Here is a 19580-nt window from a genome sequence, read left to right as displayed (position 1 = left end):
GAACAAGTTTGGGAGTTAACAGTGGGGAGGGGTAACTGCTTTTATGTAGCCGGGCTACGCAGCGGTTGGAGCAGTCGTGTGCGCTCTTTCTCACTCAAATGTGGTTCATGTAAAGGGAGATACCCTGGTTTTAATGCTTGCGACTTTCTCACCCCCAAAGAAAGCATCTGCATCGCATGTTGATATGTCTACCAACTCTAAGCCTGTATGCCGCTAATTCATGACATGCTCAACCGCCCGCCCACCCCAAACGCCTCTCTTAAAGCCACTTTTGGCCGCACACAGCGCGGCACTGACTCTAAGCAATGCAAGAAAGAAATACCCCCAAATTCAGATTTACTGCTTCTCCTCGACGACGACGCCCCAGGGGTGCTGCTCGTTGCCGTACATGATGTCGGTCATCCAGCCCTTGATCTTGGCCGTGTACTGGCCGCTCTCGCCCTTGGCCATGGGGATGTGGATGTCGTGCTCGCGGTGGCGGATTTGCGAGACGGGGCAGATGAAGAACTGAAGGGGTTGTTGTCAGTCCACAGCTCCAATATGAAACAAGACAAATAAAAAAGAGGGAACATACCGCTGTCCCAGCCGCAAACGACTCGACCAGTCTGCCCTCCTTATCCGCCTCAATCACCTCATCAATGGTATACTTCCGCTCCACCACGTCCACCTCGCCCTTCAACCGCTCGCGCGCCAGCTCCACCACACTTCGCCGTGTCACACCATCCAGAATCAACTTGTCATCCAACGGCGCCGTGACCATCTCCAACCCGCCCTCCTTCGTACGCCACACCACAAAAAAGTTACTCGCGCCCGCCTCGGTACAATACCCCTCGGGCCCATACAACCACAGGATCTGCCCAAACCCGCGCGAGCGCGCCTCGTTCGTGGCCAACAGACTCGGCCCATAGTTGGCCCCGACCTTGGCGTACCCAAACCCGCCCACCCACGCGCGGATCATGTCCTCCGGGTTGGTGTGCAGCCGCATCCCGCCCGCGGGGGCATCCATGCGCGGCATAAACGACGCCGTGATGAAGAGCAGGGCCTCCTTGGAGGCCTGGACACCGAGCTGGGGCTGGGTGCCGATGACGGCCGGGCGCAGGTACAGGTAGGAGCCGGGCCGGTCGCGCGGCAGCCACTTGGGCCCGTCGACGGCCATGAGGGCGAGGATGAGCTTCTCGAGCTCGGCGGGGGAGAAGCCCGGGAGGGAGATGCGGAGGCTCGACATCAGCATGCGCTTGGCGTTGAGGTCCGGGCGGAAGAGGCGGAGCCCGCCGTCGTGGCCGCGGTAGGCTTTGAGCCCTTCGAAGCATTCCGTGGCGTAGTGCAGGACCGAGGCCGTCGGCATGAGGGAGAGCGGGCCGTAGGGCTTGAGTTCCGGCGCGGCCCAGCCCGTGGCCGCGTTCCAGCTGACGGTGATCATGTGGTCGGTGCAGATGGTCTCGTTGCCGGAGCAGGCGGCTACTTCGTCCGGGACGGCGCGGGCCGTGGGGTCGGCCCGGGTGATGGTCAGCTTGGAGGCGTCCAGGCCTGGGAGGGTGCTGGTGTCGTTGCCGTTGATGTGGCCCGGTGGCGCCGTTGCTGTGCCCGTTTGGTCTTGCCATTAGCCAGGGCTGGCTCCTCAGCGATCTTGTGCTCCATGGCGGGTTGAGGTGAGATCCTCGGCCGTAGTGTTTTGGGGGATCATGGTGGGTGGATGATGTCGGCGTGTCTTGTCTCTTGGGTTATGGATGGTGAGGATATGGTGGTGCCAGACAAAGAAAGTCTTCTTAAGGGCAAGATGGCAAAGAGAAGGAAAGTGACTGTTTCGGGGGAGTCACGAGGGGGGCGAACCAAGACTTTTTAAAGTCTCGGTCTAAGAGCTCAAGTGACTACAACTTGCTAGTACCGGGGTGTGGGTTTCAAGGGCAGTCGGGTTCAACTTTTGAAGACTCAGGGCCGATTGGTCAATTCGTTGCCCCCAGAGTTATCCGCACGGCCAGCCTCGTCGTTGATAGGGCGTGCGGAGTTGGCAGGGGCTCGTACATACATGTCCACGGTAAACAAATGCAGAGATTCTGTACCTGCAATACCGAGATTCCGGTTCGCTGTGCCGGAGGTTTCCGCTCTTGGGTGGGCGGCTACCCATCTCGCCGGTCTGATTTGCTGAAATAACAGATAAAATGACCTACATACCACGTATGGTGACAAGAATACCAAGAATGTTCCCTTACTATCTGCAAGGGCGCTGGCACTGTGTCTGCCGCGTACAATGTGTGACTATTCGATATCGGTCTTCATCCTCCCCACGTCGATACCCCATCACGCCTCCGAGAAACGGAGTCTCGAGCCATCTATCTTCGAAGTGGCGTTGACTGTTCTTTGGCATGGCGAACATGGCATCCTATTTTCAGTACTTCTTGACTCATAAGCGGTGGGACTGGTGGCTTCATCTGAAAAGATGTGGAAAGGCCGAGTCGCGAGGTTGTGGAGTCGTTTGAGAATGGCCGAGTTCGCAGGTGAGTCCCTGCAGAGAGGCTTCGAGATGCAACATCGGACGCGTGACAGATTGTCCACCGGGTCAATCGCTGATTTTATCATGTCAATGGTGTTCAGGATCCACTGAATCCCGACACAACGCGCTGGAAAGCGTTGCGCTTTCTCTTCCAAGAGCCAGGATCAAACTTTCTAGGCAGTTTATCAATTGGCCCGCCTGTAACCGGCAATAGGCGCAGTGGCTAGCGGAGAGATACCGCCGCACCGCCTGCACGTGCCCGCCACACCGCCCAATCGGGAGCTTATCGCAGCGACCCCATTGTGCCCCACCAGACCTCGAAGCCCGCCCCCCAAGAACCCCGAGACCCCCAAAACAATGAAGAAATGCCCCGCAGTTTCACAGCGCCGACTCGCCCTGCCCGCCGTCGCGATCGGCACCCTAGTTGGCCGTTTCGTGGCCGTGTCTCACCCGCCCGTGCTACCCGATCGAGGTCGGAAGCGGTGTCGAAGCTGGGCGTGTCTGGGCGTGTTCGGTCACCTGGACAATCATTCAGTCATTAACAAGTCATCGCGCACTTGCTCTCTCCACAGCTTCATTCCAGGATTTCCCTTTCTCCATCTCAACTACCTGCACTAGGTTGATAGCTGAAGGCCTGAAGGTCTGAGGGGGTGCGCGCACATCAACCATGCCCCGGCCACTGCTCCGGGTCGCCGGTGCCGGTGCCGGTCAAGGCTCCACGTGGAAGCCGGATGACCACCGGAACCGGCAAGGACGTCAAACCTGTCGAACGCCCGAGGCCTCTCGCCAACAACAGCAGCCCTACCTTCTTCAGCATCCTCACGAAATCTGACACGCGTCGAGGCCGGTTTCCCGGCACGAGCGCCAACAACTCATCGTCGTGGCCTCAGGGAGGGTCCCTTAGCGCCTTGGTCAGCGGTGCTGAATCAAGCTACTCTCAAAATGTCACAAAGAGGACAAAGGCCCGCCCGCGTTTCGCTCCCACGGATAAATAGCCTTCCGCATCGAGTGATGCCAGATGGCACGATGGGAGCAGAGACCTGCATAATGGGGGCCTGCCGCCGTGATTGGACCCCCCACTCATGGCGATGTGGTGCGGTTGTCGCCCAACCTGTATGCCTGAACTCAGCTCCAGCTTCACAAACACACTCCCCGAGGTCTATCCATCTGCTCATGGTGATGATGGTGATGTCGTTCGTCTCTCCTGTGAGAGCCATTGTGTTCTGTTTTTAAAGCAATTCTCTGTAGTTTTACCCCTGAACCAATTCTTGATGGTTTTGACATTCGTAAACCCGCTTTTTCTTTCTCTTTCCCCCCTCCCAATCCGCCAGCGCCATGTCTAAAGACGCCAAGGACTCATCTAAACCCAAGCCCGACGGCCTCCGACAACCTCAAAGAAAAGACTCGCTTTCGTCTGTCTTGTCATGGGCTGCCTTGCAGGGCAAGATCACCACGTCCAAGCCTCAGACCTCCTCGTCTTCTCCATCAACCCCTACACCGTCTCCCTCTACCCAGCCTCATCATCATCATCATCCCCCCGCCAACGGTACTAGGCAGCGAAGACACAGCCATAGCACCAGCTCCGACTCAAAAACGAAGGCACGTAGAGGTTCCACAGCATTTCGAAGATTTTCGTTTTCCTTCTCGACAACGATCCAGGATGGGGCTAGTACTAAGACGAGACATTCAAAGACACCCATGACACCAGACCCGAAAGCCTCTCCGGGGACCTCCAAGGCCGGCAAGAGCAGCTCCTCCGAGAAAGTAAACAAGGCCGCCGCCCCCGACAGCCAAGATGGCAAGCAGCATTCCGCCCCGTCCCGCCCGCAGAGTGCCGGAGACAAGCCCAGGTAGTTTTTATTGTCTGTCTTGTTTATTGCCTCAATGTTGTTTGCTAACGACGCCTCTCTAGATCCCCCTTAGCGCCCATACCTATGCCCAAATCCATCCTCCGGATTTCTAGTCCGGATGGTTACAGGCGCCAGAGCCAGTTCGGCACTCCAGCAACAGCAGGCGAACCCACCAGCCCCGATCTTCCCTCTTCCCCCGCAACCCCTACCTTCGAAACCGTGCTCTCAGCCCCCGACTACCCCCCCTCTAACCTCATCACCCACCTCCCCCACCCCCCGGGCCCATGTCCCCCGTCAACCGGCCCATGTCTCCCGGCACGACGGTGCGCTTCGCCAAAGCGACCGTCCACCGCGTCGAGGTCGGGCCCGGCCGCCGCTTCCTGCCCGTCAAGCGCAAGAGCAAGAGCACGCTGACCTACATCTCCCCGCTCGACCCGGGCGCCCAGAAGAGCGCCCCCAAGACCATGCTGCAGAGCCCCACCAAGCTGCGCCGTCATCAGGAGAACCAGGCCGCCATGGGCCGCTACTGGCTCCGCACCGAGGAGGAGGAGGCCCAGTGGCGCGCCGAGGCCGAAAGGCGCGCCGTCGAGGAGGCTGAGCGGTATCGTAACGAGCCAGCGAGCCCGCCGCCGCGGGCGGCTGTGGGTGCTGTGGCCAAGGTGGATGGGGCGGTGAGCAGGGGTAGGGAGGAGATCGACAAGCTGCCGCTGTTGGATGGCGGTGGGCCGGCGGGGTCGGATAAGGTCGAGGAAGAGACGGTGGCGGGGTCGGACGACGAGGATACCGACGACGAGACCGGCGTCAGGTGCGATGCCGAGGACGACGCTGCGTCCGTTACGTCGAAGGGGTCAAGGAGGTCGATCAACCTGAGGCCGAGTGCCAGCATTGTCGCGCTGCGGGCCGCTAGGGCCGCTGCCGCAGCGACAGAGTCGGGCAACAACAGACCTGCGGAAATCAAGTCCTTCTCTGAGAGGCTGGCCGAGAAGCAAGCCGCCGAAGAACGCCGAAACCGACCAGGCTCCCCAACCATCCCCGCCAAGTCCGACGCCGAGAGCTCCAAGTCAGCCCGCTCCTCCACCAGCTCCCTCGTCAAAGAGAAGCCGCCGGCGGCGGCGGCAGCAGCAGCAGGCGCAGTATCGGTCCGCCCAAGCACCACCAGCACCAACGGCAACCCCAGCAGCAACAACAACGTACCCAGCGCCAGCACAGACGAGAAACTCACCAGAACCCCGTCCCGCGAGAAGGAAAAGGAAAAGGACAAGGCGAGGGACCGTCCACGGACGTTGGCCAGCTCCAAGTCGTACATGAACCTGCGGTCGGCCAACGACAGGGCCCAGAGGCTGTCTACCTCGCGCTCGGCGGGTCATGTCGGCAATAGCATCAGCCACGGCAGCAGCAACAGCAACAGCAGCGGCAATACCCACAGCCACAGCCATAGCAACAGCAGCAGCAGCGCTGGCAGCGGCGGCAGCAACAACAGCAACCACAACAGCAACAACCATTTGCATTTATCCGGGCGCAGGGGCAGGCGGTATTTTGATGACCACAAGCAGGGGATCACGGCCTAATCGGGTTCTTTTCTTCTCTTTTTTTCCTTCCGCTCTCTGATGTCAGGGAGTCATGCATATTTCACGGTGATGGCGTTCGTTCCTCTTCGGCCATTTTACTTTTTCTCATGTCTAAACCACCGGCGGCACTTTTGCTTTTTGCATTGTCTCCTCACATATTCCTTTCGTATTTCTCTCTCGGCATCTCGGTTTACGGCATGGCATGGCACGGTATAACGGTTATGGTTCCCGGTCTTTTTCTTTTCTTGGGGCTTCCCCCCCTTTCCTTCCCAAGCGTCTTATGTTTATCAGGGGACAAGGATGTTAAGAATAGAGGGAGACTTTCTTCAACACGATCCGGATCGCGAGTTTGGCTATAACTATCTATACCAGACATCCAGACATTCAAACTCTAATCATCGTCGAGTGAATACCAACGACATTTCCATCATCCGTTCCGCTATGCAATGAGGATATCTTTCTTTCCATACCCAGAAAACCCCCGCCGTCCAAACGCCACCCACCAAACCATTCGCTGATGATGCTTCCACTTCGGGTCACTCCAGCGTTGCATTCCTCAAACAACCACTCCTCGTCCTTCCCTCCGCGCCTCACCACCCTCGCCCTCACCACCCTCATCTCACCACCCTCATCTCACCACTCCCACATCACATCCTTCATCCCACATCCCACACCCTCACTAACCGCCTCACATCAACCCACTCAACACCACCCTCCCCACACTAGCCACCTCGGCCCTCCCCCCCGCCCTCGCCCCATCCTCAAACTCCCTCACCGCCGCCTGAAGAAACAACTTCCTGATGCGCCCATCCGCCTTGGTAAACAGCTCGGCCACCGCGCCCCCGCAGTCCCGCGCCGTAGGCACCAGGCTCAGCAGCCGCGAGTACGTGTCGATCAGCACGTCGCACAGCGTGGCAAAGGTCTCGAAGAAGTCCGGGTCGAAGGGCAGCGTCGGCGTGAGCAGGTACGTGTACTCCTCCCCCGGCAGCAGGTCGACCTCGGACGCGCCGAACGCCATCACGCCCCCCGCTGCGGCGTCGGCGGTTGCGACTGCTGTCCCCGGGACGGTGGGGGTGGGGGTGGGGTTGTTGGGGTTGGGGGTTGGTGGGTGCCGGGGGTGGTGGCGGTGGTGGGGCCGCCCGCGCCCGGGTTGTTGCTGTCGACTTGCTCGAGGGTGTAGCCAATGCTGGAGGCGTCGCTGGCCTCGCGGCCGGCGGCCGAGCTGCTGCGGCGGCCCTTGGAGACGGGGGCGGCGGCGCGGCGGAACATTTGCGGGATGCGCGTGCGTGTGAGGGACGTGGCCGCGATGCCGGTCTCGGTGTGGATTTGTTGGAAGGCGTCGAACTCGGCGAGGAGCGTGTTGAGCGAGCGGAGGAATTCGACGGGCGTGTGCGAGTTGAGGTCGATCACGGCGGGTAGCGAGATGCCGAGCAGGAGGTAGTTGGTCGCGCGCCGGCCGAGCTTGCGCGCGTCGAAGTAGGGCATGCGTAGGAGGTCGGGCTTGTCGAAGAGGAGCGTGTTGAACCAGTAGATGCGCCCTTCGTGGCTGTTTGGGGTTGTCAGTGTACCGCTGCCTGGGGGGTGGATGTTGGAAAAGGGGCCTGTGGGGGAAAGCTCACGCTTTTCGTAGATAGTCGAGGGTGGATATCCTCTTGGTCGCTGTTTCCTGTATGTGTTGGTGGACGACGTTCAGCTCACCGCCCTGCTGTCCCCATGCCACTACCACTGAGCATAGATCCCGAACCGCTGGCGTTGTAGCCGGGTATCGGCGTCGCGGCGCCGCGGCTGAGCATCTTCGTGAGGCCGTCGGTAGTCTTGGGCGAGGGGTCGGGGAGCGGTGGGACGGAGTCTTCGGAATGCAACTGGGTCGTAGACGGGCGGCGGTGGGCAAGGTTGGGTATAGCAATTCCGCCGCCATCAGGTGGTGGCCCGGGATTCGAGGTGCCCGAGTCGGCACGGCGGCGTTTGGCCTTCTTGCTGGGCGACGACAAGAAAACAAAGGACGACTTGCGGCCAAACGAAGGTTTGCGGTCCTTGGTTAGCGTCTTTGGCTGCCGGGGGCTACCACCGGAAACCTCCTCGGCCGGGCTCGTCGGCCGCTGGGCTGTTTTGCTGGTGGGGGAAAGCGGGGGGTTTGGGTTCGGGTTTTTGGTGTTGTCGGTGCCGCCGCCGCCGCCAAAGAGGGTCGAAAAGAAAGGGGCGGCCGACTGCGTCGGAGTGGTTGCCGAACGCTGCATGTCGTGCGTCTTTTAGAGTTAGGCGGCCCTGTTTAGGTAGCGAAATGCAGCGCTGTCATTTGCTGCCGCTGTTTTAGCGTCCCAAATCGGGCAGGAGGCGCCGCTGGGCTGGAAGGTGGGGGATGCTAGGGTCTTTGCTCTTCGCAAAAGCAGGTTTAGCTTTGAGGAAGAAAACTTCGAAGACAGTGAAGATTGTTAATAACTAACACCAAATGAAGGAGGAGGGTGGAAGGGGGAGGGAGTGGCAGCGGCCCACTGGCATTAAAGCTGTTCCCATGGTAAAATACTGTGGTAGAGCGTGACGGCAGAACTTCAGGGATCTTCCCAGGCGCTGTGTTCGGTCGACAGGGTCTTTGACCCATGTCATCCCATCCCATCCATCGCAAGAGAAGCCTTTCACGGCATGAAAAAGCGGCGTGGATGGGTTGCGATTCAGCCGCCAGAGGCAGTCACACAGTCTATCCAATCGCCCGGTGATGGGTTTGTAGATCACCGGGTAAGCCGCGGATGGCGTCCCAAGGTACTACTTTACGTGGGAAGAGAAATATAAAATGGTTGAATCTCGGTGATTCGGCCGTCTTGCCCGACTGATGCCTCGGGCATCCATCACGTTGTGTGAGAAAGCAAAAGCCAGGCCATCCCGCTTCTGCTGGGCGGATAGCCTGAGCTCCCAAGCGAGACTTCTCAGGACCTCCCTAGAAGTGGGGGAGGGGCACGAGGGGCAGTCGTGCCTAAGAGCTGTGGATGGGCACCTTTAGGGCCTCGCTTGCAGGCTCGATTCAGAGCTCCGCAATCAGGTCTCTGAAATGAGCAGCCACCTTGCTTTTCATCACCAACCCCTTTTGTCCAGAGTCAATTATCGCTTCAGATTGGTGCACTGACACGGTCTATATATATTCCACCCGCACCATTGACGCAGTGTCATTGTCTAAGTCAAGCTCCTCCTGCTTTAGACATTGGGCAGTCTGCATCTCTATTTGTGTTGAACTCGATTCACTCAAATACTTGAACAATGTCTGCTACCGAGAATGTACTTCCGCCTGGTGATCCCGCGCCCGAGCTACTCGACGGGCGTCTCTGGGTTGACGGCTGTTTTGACTTCTTCCACCATGGTAAGCTTTCGATATTCCGCGGCGAGGTCACTGCCGGTTGCTAGCGACCTAGTTGCTAACCCCCGCAGGACATGCTGGTGCTGTAGTTCAAGCTCGGCAGCTGGGCGACGAACTCTACGTTGGCGTCCACTCCGACGAGGCCATCCTCGAAAACAAGGGGCCTACGGTTATGAACCTCAAAGAGCGGTAATAATCTCTCTGCCTCATCCCCCGCCCCCGCCTCTTCACACATCCCACCACTAACCCCCCCCAACCAGCCTCCTCGCCATCGACGCCTGCCGCTGGGTGACCAAGTCGATCGCGCACGCGCCCTACGTCACGCAGCTCGACTGGATAAGCCACTTCGGGTGCCGGTACGTGGTGCACGGGGACGACATCACGTCGGACAGCGGCGGCGAGGACTGCTACCGCTTCGTCAAGGCGGCCGACCGCTTCCGCGTCGTTAAGCGCACGCCCTCCATCTCCACCACCGACCTCGTCGGCCGCATGCTGCTGTGCACCCGCGGCCACTTCATCCACTCGCTCGAGCGCACCCTCGCCGGCCTCGAAGGGCCCGGCACCGAGGCCGAGCGCCGCGCCGAGGGCCAGGCTATGACGGAGCGTGTCCGGCTGTATGCGACAGATGAGACGGCGAAGCGGGCTGGTGCGGATGTCTGGTTTTGGGGCGCCGACAATGGGTTCAGGGAGCTGTTCAAGGGTGTGGGACCGAAGCCGGGGCAGAGGGTGGTCTATGTGGATGGTGGGTTTGATCTGTTTTCGAGCGGGCACATCGAGTTCCTGCGGTTGGTGACCGAGGCGGAGGAGGAGCTGGCTAGGAAAGACGGCTGGTACTCGGAGCAGGCTGTGGACGAGAGGAAAGGCAAGGGCGCCGACTACGGCCCGGTGTTCGTCGTGGCGGGCGTCCACGACGACGAGGTCATCAACAAGTGGAAGGGTGTCAACTATCCCATCATGAACATTTATGAGCGCGGTCTCTGCGTTTTACAGTGTCGGGTAAGTTTGCTTGGAGCTATCCGAGAGGGTTTTGGCTGATGATGGCTTTGCAAGTACGTCAACGCTGTCATCTTCGGCGCCCCCTTTACGCCCACCAAGAGCTACCTCACTTCGCTTCCGTGGGGCACACCGGATGCTGTCTACCACGGCCCGACATCCTTCATGCCCTTTACCGAGGACGTCTACACAGAGCCCAAGGAGATGAGCATCTACCGCGAAATCGGCCACCACGAGTTCGAGGACGTCAATGCCGGGACCATTGTGCAGAGGATAATGAAGAGCCGAGACCTTTACGAAGCTCGACAGAAGGCCAAGGAGATGAAGGCCCGATCTCGAAGCTGCCCACAAGGAGCGCGAGTTGCTCGAGGAAGAGCAGCGCAAGAAGGAGGCGGCGCGGTAGAATGCGCGCCGTTGAGTCATGGTCAGGAACCAGGTGCTTTAAGTTCAACCACGGAATGGGAGCAGGATAAAAGGAGCGATTGGCTTCAACAGGCCTCAGAACTGTTAGAGTCTCCATAGACATCAAATTAACAACTATCTAAGATGAAATAAAATAGAGGATTGGACAGTCCATCAGATACCATAACGCATTTTTGAGTCATCAACGGGGTCACACGACGATTTACGCCGGCTCCACCTCAGAGCTTGACTCTATAAAGGTTTATCATCACCTAGACTGTCCGATCCTTCAGACTCCGTGTCAAGCAGCCAGCAGCGTGGACAAGGGACCTCCCGCGAAGCCTAGAGTTTGTGTTTGTCCAGCTGGGTACCGACTGCAAAGCGCGGGACTGAAACGACCCTGTGTTGGTTGAAGCCCCCCTCGCACCAAGAATGAGCCCCGTCGAGTTACTCGCCGCTGTTTCCAGACGGCGAGCAATCGCATTTCTGTGAAATCGTGACGAAATCTCTCGAGCCAGCCATAACGCTCCCCAGCCCAGACCGGACCAGCGGCAGCCCACCATCGGCCAGTTACCCTGGCAACAAGGACAGCAAATCACGTCCCAGACAGCCAGAGCGCGGACTCATATCTTCGTCCTGATGATGGCCCCGGCCCGGGAATCGGACTGCTGCAAACCTTGTACCAGAGAAGTCGGCCGACTTTGGAGTGATGAGCCGGGCGGTGCCAGACAGGCAAGGAACAGGCGGCCGAGATCAGCCGCAGTGCTTCTATGGCGGCGCGTTTCCGCGACCAGCTTCCGAGTGAGGGAAGGTGGATGTCCGGGGACTTTTCCCAAAGCTTGTGAAAAATGAAAGAGCAAACACTCTCTCCGTATGTGAGCTTCGAATAGCGATTTTTTGGACGAGGGGGACTTGGAGAAAGAGGAAAGAAAAACAATCGATTTACAGAGATCGAGAATTTTTAAAGGATTAATTTTTCGGGAAAGTGGGGCATCAGCAGAGGCATGGCCCAAGCTTTGCTATCTGCTTTAAGGTTACACAGCAGAGGTGTGTGCCTAGCGAGTGGCAAGCGCTCGCGCCGCGTCGAGGCTGGGGATCGAAGCTCAATTCCGTCGAAAAGCATCATCATCACCAAAAAACCACTGTCAACACGTCAACTTCACAACAACCACATCCGCCTACGCATTCACGATTATTCAAATCCGTTCAACCGAACCCCCAAATAACAAGCATCTAGCAGTTGATTGAGTACCCACGACGATGGCGGGCCTTTTCGGAGCGCAGCCGGCGGCGGCAAGCAACACGCTCGGCGACCTGAAGCAGGATGTCGAGCTCGGGAGCCCACCCGAAGACAGCATCTCCGCGCTTGCCTTTAACCCAAACCCGACCGACCAAAAAGATTTTCTAGCCGTGGCAAGCTGGGACAAGAAAGTTCGCATCTACGAAATCATGAGCAACGGTCAAGGCCAAGGGAAAGCGCAAATAGAACACGACGGTCCGGTCTTCTCGGTTGACTTCTTCAAGGTGCGTTGGCATTTTCTTCCAGTACATGACGGAAGACGGGTCTGACGGTTTCAAAGGACGGTCAAAAGGTCATCTCGGCCGGCGCCGACAAGCAGGCCAAAGTGCTAGACCTGGCGACCGGACAGGCCGCCCAGGTAGCACAGCACGACCAGCCGATCCGCTGCGTGCGGTATTTCGAGGCCAACGGCACGCCGATGGCCGTAACCGGGTCGTGGGACAAGACAGTCAAATACTGGGACTTCCGAAGCCCGCAACCCGCCGGGTCTATTACCTGTCAAGAGCGTGTTTACACCATGGATGTACGACAAAACCTCTTGGTCGTGGGCACGGCCGATCGGTACATCAACGTGATTAATCTTGGGGAGCCGGCGAAGTTCTACAAGACATTGCAAAGCCCGCTCAAGTGGCAGACCCGGGTCGTCAGTTGCTTCACCGACTCACAAGGCTTCGCGATTGGCAGTATCGAGGGCCGCTGCGCTATCCAATATGTCGAGGACAAAGACTCTAAGTAAGTGGTTTATTGATTTCCCACTCTCCATATTTCTCGCCTTGCAAACCGCTAACACAAACCCCCAGCTCCAACTTCTCCTTCAAGTGCCACCGCGACCCGCCACAGGGCAACGTGACCAACGTGCACGCGGTCAACGACATCTCGTTCCACCCGCAACACGGCACGTTCAGCACGGCGGGCAGCGACGGCACGTTCCACTTCTGGGACAAGGACGCCAAGCACCGGCTCAAGGGGTACCCACAGGTCGGGGGCAGCATCACAGCGACCAAGTTCAACAAGACAGGCAACATCTTTGCCTATGCCATCAGCTACGACTGGTCCAAGGGCTACCAGGGCAACACGAGCAACTATCCCAACAAAGTCATGTTGCACCCAGTGCTGCCAGACGAGTGCAAGCCCCGCCCCAGCGTCAAGAAGAGGTAGAACCGCTCGACGACGCCCCCGGATCAGAGTGGGTTGTTTGCGACGGTGCTTGACGGGGACAGGGGACCCTCGGGGAGCGACATGACGATGGCGCCGAAGAAAAGGGCTGCGTCGGCGAAACCGGGCGATTATATTAAGTGGAGGCAGAACATGGGGGGGATGAAAGACACCAGCTGAGATAAATAGTGTACTTGAATTACAGACAATCTCGGTGGTGCACGGTTAATTAGGGTGGTGGATAACTAAGCGCAGTTTCAATTTGCACAGTGGCACAGAAAAGCGTCCTCAACACTTGGGTTTTCAGACATTCTGCGCTCTGAGGACTCGGTCCGTAGCGAGTGTGAAGTAAACAAGCAACCTAAAAACAGCCCGCGGTTGAGCACTGGGCCCGCCTTTCAGGTGGAGCAATTACAACCATAAATAAACAGTATCGTCATGCCGTTTTAAATCAAACCCTCCAATCACCTCAAGATAGAGAGATAAACGGACATTTTCCCTCCCTCCAAAAAAAAAAAAACTACCACCACCCATCATCAACCCGCATCCAAAACCTCCTTCACTATCAAGCAGGCGCAGCCCCCTTGCCACCACTACTCCTCCCCACGGGTCCAAGCACATCCTCCACCATCCCCCTCCACAAATCCCGAATCATACCCGGCCCCATCTCATAACTTTCCTCAGCCTCCTTCTCCCGACCCAGCAGATGCACAAACCCCAGCTCCACGCCATCCACCCCCATCCCCTCCACCTCCGTCAGCGCCGCGGGCAGCACGCGCGACGGGTCGGCGGCGACGACCAGGATCTCGGGCTGCCGCAGCGGCTCGTCGGCCGCCTCGGGCTGCCGCGGGTGCAGCGGCGAGGGGGACGTGTTGTCCGGCAGGAGGGGCACCCGGATGTGCGCGTAGGGGTCTATGGGCGTGGAGGTGTCGAAGGAGAGGTCCGGCAGGATGGCCCGGTCGATCGTGCTGAAGGTTGGGGCGATGGGTTTGGGCGCCGAGTGGTGGAAGGTTTGCATGAAGGGGATGGTGCGCGTGGTCGGCGCGGTGATGACCGGCCGGTGGGGGGTTGTGGTGGTGGTGGCGTGGGTGGAGTGTTGACGCTGGGGGGAGAGGAGGGTTAGTGATGCTTGCTCGGTCTTGCTCTTGCTCTAGGAGAGGCGAAAGCGGGTTGATAGAGGATGTTTGCTTGCTTACTTCGGACGGTTCGTCAACGGCGGGCTTGGTTATCCTGCCTGCGCCGGTGGCTGCTGCAGCTGCTTTTGATGCATGGTTGAGAAGGTGGCTCGGCCGGGCCACGGCGGGTGTGGTGCTGAAGCAGCGGGTGAGTTGGGCGACGGGAGTGGCAAGTCGTGATGACATGGCGATGGGGGGGGGGTGACTTGGACGGATCTACGGGGAGTTGTTGGGTGGATTGGTTGATGGAAATGCGATGACAGAACAAACGCAGCAGGAACAATCGGACAAGTAGAGAGCTCAGAGTGCAGTGTGGCAGATCGGAGGGGAAGCTTTGATCAGGTGCTCAAAGGGGGAGCGGCAGGTATAAGTGACTAACAAGGCGGACTCCGACTGGGGAATGGTGGAAGGAGCTCCCGCCAGATCAGCGTTGCGTACCACAGTCTCCCTCCCATCCACCCCTCACCATTCCCTGACACTTGGTGGGCCGCTTAAATTTGGAGACATGGCCTCGACGTGGTTGCACAACGAAGCTTGGATAAAATGGTTGTGCTGCAGACTGCAGACTGCAGACTAACTACGAGACAGCAACCATTGGTGTCACGTCCCGGCTTGTTTCACGCTCCAATGAATCGAGGCCCATGCCGATCGGTCTTCGATCGTTCCGGTCCTTATCTCTCTCTTCAGACGGCACGGCACCAAAGTGATCAATGCCAATGCCGGACACCCAGTTTTGACATTGCAACTTTCTCTCGTGGCTCCAGACTTTTTACGCACGCGTGTCTTGTCTCAACGATACCCGCCGGTTTCGCTCGCCTCCCCTTGTCGATTCATCTCGATAATCCCAACGGACGGGGCTATCAGCTCCCTGGCCCCGGTCAATTGCACAGCGCTGACTGGCGGTGAACCCACATTGTTGAGGGAGCTTGGGCCATCCAAGGTCCCGCCCAGACTGAGGCGGTCAACCTTCAGAGCTATCAGCTGGGGTGCGGCCTCATCGAGTTTAGCGCGGGTTCCGGGCTTCGTCAACAAATCTCGGGTCCAGCAAACCGAGTCCCGGACCGTTTCGGACCGAGTTCCGGTCACCCCAGGGAGCCCACGTTTCTGTAGGAGTATCCGAGTCATCCGATAACTAAATGTCCGGCTTGGGGTTTCGGACGGTTGAGAAGAGTGATGACTAGGGAAAAAAGAAACGGGGAAAGAGGGGGAGTATCAGTCATATTATATCCATTGTATTTGACGCTCGACACTCCTGTTTGCAAACACCGGGGTTAGGGTTGGCTACAAACCTCCTCGGCTTCGAGGCTCCGTGGCTCTCCGACCCCGTGGGGTTGTCGATGACTGACATCCGTCGGGATGGAGTTTGAGCGGCTTTCCCGAGGCCCGTACAGCCAACTTAATGCCATGCCAAGACCCCAGAGCCGTAGACTCCCTCGGGCAAACGAGTAGCGACGGGCTGGAAGGATGGAGACAAGCACGTGTCGAGGAGTGGAAGATGTTACTTCATCCTCCTCCCCTTTCTCGAGGGCTGACAATAGCCGGGTATGTACTTCGTACATATGTATAAGTTAAGTGAATACCCTCGCTTGCTGTCCAGCACTGCCTAGTAGTGTGTTGATGGTAGAGTGTGAACAATTCCGTAGCTGCAAGTGGATGAGTCTTTCACATGTCTGCACTAAGTAAGTTGCCCCCAGTGGTCTTGGCTAGACTATGACTATGAGTTTGTTTGCAGTGATGCAAACGTGAAAGGAGAAGCCAAGGTACCTATATGGTGAGTGCACTATGAAAGACCTGTATTTGAACACCACAACTTACACACAACCCTGTACCATAAACTCAATTGGGACCTCCCTTTATATCTTTTTGAAAACCAAAAGCTAATACTGGGTTTTCATGGCTGCCCCTTGTCAACATCTGGGTATTTCTTTATCTTAAGGCAGTTCAAGCAGAGTGCGGCCGTTGATGTGCTGATACAAACATCAACACTCTGGGCTGTTTGTATACCACGATGAGAATGTTTGTTAGGGATGCGAGAATGCACGAAACATGCTTGCATCGTTTTGTAATTCCCTCCTACCCGTTCCCAAATACCCAGTGGTGTGCCTACCCATTGCTGTCAGATGGCCTCTTTGGATCGCTGGCTGGTATCGCCTTCCCGCCCTCGTGCTCAAGGTCGAGCAGTCGCATGGCGTTCGGTCCGTTAGTTGCCCCCGTCCAGCGAGGGGTATTTCCAAACGAGGGGTATTCTGGAGCCTTCCCATTTATTTTTATAATATCACCTTTTAAACTTGGCCGCATGACATTGCATTGTCGTCAACGTGGACCTGATCCAAACCACCTCAACCGAGCACACAACCACCTCCTTTGCAACCGATTAAGCAACAGCAGCATTTTGATAAATATATTCAAGATGGAGGGTTGCGGTACTGTTGACAATCCTGTCAGCGTGGAGGCATACGTCTACGACGGCAAGCCCGAACATATCATAGGCGTGGTCCTCACCGGCCCCCCGGAAGAACGAGGTAGAACGTATGGAAGGTGGCTGCGCCACCAGATCCAGGCCAACGTCGACTGGCACAAAGGGCACCCGCATTTGCCATTGTGGTAAGTCGGGAGGTTCTAGAAGAATCGACGGGGAGGCTGACCGTCTCAACCAGGGACACTTGCGTCAAAATTGCCGAAGCGCACTACTTACCTGGCCTGCGGGAATACTGGACAGGAGGGTGGAGGGAACTGCAGGGAATGTCGGAGACTAGCGGCGTCCCCGTCGCACATTTGGTTGTGCTAAACGCGCGGGATGACATCGCCGCACTCGTTCCTTTTAAAGAGCGCGCGAGTGAAAGCACCAGCGTCTTCTTTTCCGATCGGGCGACCGCCAATAATACCCCCATCGTTGCCCAGTCCTGGACTTCAGTCGGGCCCCCGCGCGACACAGAGTTTCTAGTCTGCATCAAGATCAAATACCCGATTGCCGAAAATAAGGCCGACATCATTATGGTGACCGAGGCTGGCAGGATCAGCGGTTGCGGCATGAATGCCAAAGGAATGGTGGCCACGGGGAACCGGTTGTTTTCAACGGACGATGGTCGGGGGACGAGCGCGGAAGGGTTCTTTCCCAGGACATGCTTCGAGCGTTTCGTACTCGAGTATAATGACATTGACACAGTGCCATACATCCCCGACGATACCCCGGCGAATACATCGAGACATATCCTCGCCGTCGACAAGACTGGACGTTATACTTCACTAGAGCTCGGTCCAGAGCACATCTTCTCCCACCGCGGCGAGTTTCTTGTGCACGGAAACCACTTCCAGTCGTTCCATGCATTCTGCCACCGCCGCGAGCTGCAGGATCGGTACAGAGGCAAATGGAGCCAGACCAGGGTCTCCCGATTCAATGAACTGATCAAGCGGAACGAGGGCGGCGTGTCCAGGCAGCAGATCATGGACATGTTCTCGGACCACAAAGGCAGGCCGGAAAGCATCTGCCAGCACGTGGGCAGCGCCGTGGACTGCTCGACGATGGCGTTCGTCATGTTCGACGTGAAACGGCGGGTTATCTCGCTGTGCAAAGGGCCCCCGTGTAGCGGTGTCATGTCACACTTCACTTTTGACGGAGGCGAGGCCGCCGCAGCCGATAATAAGAGATTAGAAGGCACCAAAGCTGGTCCTATGGGCTCCAAATCGGATTCTGTGGGCACGAAAGAGGAGACGAATGCGAACAACGAGGCACGGGTCGAGGCCGTGAGCAAGGCTGCCTGCCCTCCTTCTCCGAGGCCAACTCCGGCGAGGGACCCTACTGCATAGGACAGGCAGGGTCCTACAACCGTGGAGAGGAATTGCAACAAAGCCGAGCCGCCCCCAGTTTCTGACCTGCCCCAGCTTTTGTCTCGGGAGTCGACTGCTTCCGACAAATCTGAGAATTCTAAGCGCAAGACACCACCGACCACACCAGCCTCTAACAGGCCCTCTCCTGATATGACAGCACCCTCGGCTTCGGGTAAGAACCTGGAGGAACCAGAAAATGCTCGTCCAAAGAAGAAGACCAAGTTCTGGGATCCGGTTAGGGATGAGTTTATACAGCCTGTGACCATGGCGCTGGATAGGCAATTAGGTTAGGGGTATCAAGCATGGCTTTACTTTGTAGGGTTTATAATGTACTTGTAGCTCAAGTAAAGGAAAAAACAATTAATCAAAATCATCAAAACCATGAACGTGGGAAAGCAGGATGGAAAGGCCGTTTGATGCCAAGAAGTGATGCACGCGACCCCTGTTCAGTGCCCTCCCCCTGGTCCACAGCCCGTTCAGCCAGTGTCAGCCCAGAAGCCACACCCAATGAGCGGGCAGCCTAGCCATGCTTGAGCAAGGGTCTTTGCCGCAACCATCAGGCCGGCATTATTTGTGGTCAAGCTGTCCTCAAGCATTGGTGATGCGCCGAGAGTGTTGTTGGTGCTGACGGACTTCGGATCTTCAATTCGATTCAACTTTTTGCGCCTGCTGCGCGCACTCGATTCCTGCGATGCGCATGCGGATTGACCTTTGATACGCCAATTTCCACCACCGAGAGACTCGATCTCGCTCGCTTTTCGTCTTGTCCATCGAGGGCTCCCGCCCGAATTCCTGGTGTTGGCGTTGCACCAACCCCTCGACGACCTACCAACTCGAAGAAATTACGAGGCCAGTGACCGCATAGTCACACCACCGCCGCCACGATGAACGGCTACGACGAGAAGCGTCACCTCGACGACGATGCCTTCGGCGCAAAAGGCGGCATCGTCAGCGCCTTTGACGCATTCCGTATGCCCTCTCCCACTTCCCCCACCTTCCATGTCCACAACCCCTCCACCACCCAACTACCTATCCAGTTACCCATCCATCCACTAACCACCCACCCCCCACCCCACAGCCAAAGCCAAACCCCAATACGTCCAACACACCTCCTCCGGCGGCAAATGGACCGTCGCCATGATCGTCATCAGCGCCGTGCTCTTCTGGACCGAGCTAGCACGGTGGTGGCGCGGCGAGGAGCAGCACACCTTCGCGGTCGAGAAAGCCGTCTCCCACGTGCTGCCCATCAACCTGGACATCGTCGTGCGCATGCGCTGCGCTGACCTGCACGTCAACGTGCAGGACGCCGCGGGGGACCGGATCCTGGCGGCGGGCGCCCTGACAAGGGACGGCACGCTGTGGTCGCATTGGGTGGATGGGCACGGGGTGCATCGGCTGGGGCGGGATGCGCAGGGCAGGGTGGTGACGGGCGAGGGGTATGCGATGGAGCATGATGAGGGGTTTGGCGAGGA

General features: G+C 57.9%; 8 protein-coding genes across 8 annotated transcripts in view; 5 read left to right on the top strand and 3 right to left on the bottom strand.

The window, feature by feature from the left end:
• Positions 1 to 336: 336 nt before the first annotated feature.
• CHGG_07064 (uncharacterized protein) lies at positions 337 to 2125 on the bottom strand (the record flags this gene model as incomplete). The annotated part of the gene is made up of 3 exons (XM_001224719.1): positions 337 to 507; positions 575 to 1578; positions 2023 to 2125. 3 exons carry the CDS (start codon positions 2123 to 2125, stop codon positions 337 to 339), a joined length of 1278 nt encoding a protein of 425 aa, XP_001224720.1.
• Positions 2126 to 3826: 1701 nt separating this feature from the next.
• On the top strand, positions 3827 to 5909 carry CHGG_07063 (uncharacterized protein; the record flags this gene model as incomplete). Its single annotated transcript, XM_001224718.1, has 3 exons — positions 3827 to 4341; positions 4404 to 4627; positions 4681 to 5909. The coding sequence occupies 3 exons, from the start codon at positions 3827 to 3829 to the stop codon at positions 5907 to 5909; spliced, it is 1968 nt and encodes a 655-aa protein (XP_001224719.1).
• A 384-nt stretch (positions 5910 to 6293) lies between these two features.
• Positions 6294 to 8146, bottom strand: CHGG_07062 (uncharacterized protein; the record flags this gene model as incomplete). The annotated part of the gene is made up of 4 exons (XM_001224717.1): positions 6294 to 6541; positions 6612 to 7065; positions 7155 to 7455; positions 7608 to 8146. 4 exons carry the CDS (start codon positions 8144 to 8146, stop codon positions 6294 to 6296), a joined length of 1542 nt encoding a protein of 513 aa, XP_001224718.1.
• A 1012-nt stretch (positions 8147 to 9158) lies between these two features.
• CHGG_07061 (uncharacterized protein) lies at positions 9159 to 10803 on the top strand (the record flags this gene model as incomplete). Its single annotated transcript, XM_001224716.1, has 5 exons — positions 9159 to 9258; positions 9327 to 9444; positions 9516 to 10251; positions 10306 to 10647; positions 10795 to 10803. 5 exons carry the CDS (start codon positions 9159 to 9161, stop codon positions 10801 to 10803), a joined length of 1305 nt encoding a protein of 434 aa, XP_001224717.1.
• A 1107-nt stretch (positions 10804 to 11910) lies between these two features.
• Positions 11911 to 13108, top strand: CHGG_07060 (uncharacterized protein; the record flags this gene model as incomplete). The annotated part of the gene is made up of 3 exons (XM_001224715.1): positions 11911 to 12174; positions 12231 to 12682; positions 12751 to 13108. 3 exons carry the CDS (start codon positions 11911 to 11913, stop codon positions 13106 to 13108), a joined length of 1074 nt encoding a protein of 357 aa, XP_001224716.1.
• A 562-nt stretch (positions 13109 to 13670) lies between these two features.
• On the bottom strand, positions 13671 to 15839 carry CHGG_07059 (uncharacterized protein; the record flags this gene model as incomplete). Its single annotated transcript, XM_001224714.1, has 3 exons — positions 13671 to 14255; positions 15193 to 15384; positions 15570 to 15839. The coding sequence occupies 3 exons, from the start codon at positions 15837 to 15839 to the stop codon at positions 13671 to 13673; spliced, it is 1047 nt and encodes a 348-aa protein (XP_001224715.1).
• Positions 15840 to 16690: 851 nt separating this feature from the next.
• CHGG_07058 (uncharacterized protein) lies at positions 16691 to 18087 on the top strand (the record flags this gene model as incomplete). The annotated part of the gene is made up of 2 exons (XM_001224713.1): positions 16691 to 16884; positions 16938 to 18087. The coding sequence occupies 2 exons, from the start codon at positions 16691 to 16693 to the stop codon at positions 18085 to 18087; spliced, it is 1344 nt and encodes a 447-aa protein (XP_001224714.1).
• A 905-nt stretch (positions 18088 to 18992) lies between these two features.
• The window catches only part of CHGG_07057 (uncharacterized protein), a gene marked incomplete at both ends in the record, with an annotated part of 1191 nt that continues 603 nt past the window's right edge, over positions 18993 to 19580 (top strand). Inside the window, 2 exons of the mRNA XM_001224712.1 lie at positions 18993 to 19077; positions 19187 to 19544. Coding sequence (XP_001224713.1) covers positions 18993 to 19077; positions 19187 to 19544 — 443 coding nt within the window. The remainder of the gene's footprint in view (positions 19078 to 19186; positions 19545 to 19580) is intronic.

Source organism: Chaetomium globosum, genomic scaffold (genome assembly GCF_000143365.1).
Source record: "Chaetomium globosum CBS 148.51 scaffold_5 genomic scaffold, whole genome shotgun sequence".
NCBI classification, from domain to species: Eukaryota; Fungi; Ascomycota; class Sordariomycetes; order Sordariales; family Chaetomiaceae; genus Chaetomium; species Chaetomium globosum.
Note: the sequence above shows the minus strand (reverse complement) of the source record. Positions and strands in the feature narration are given on the sequence as shown.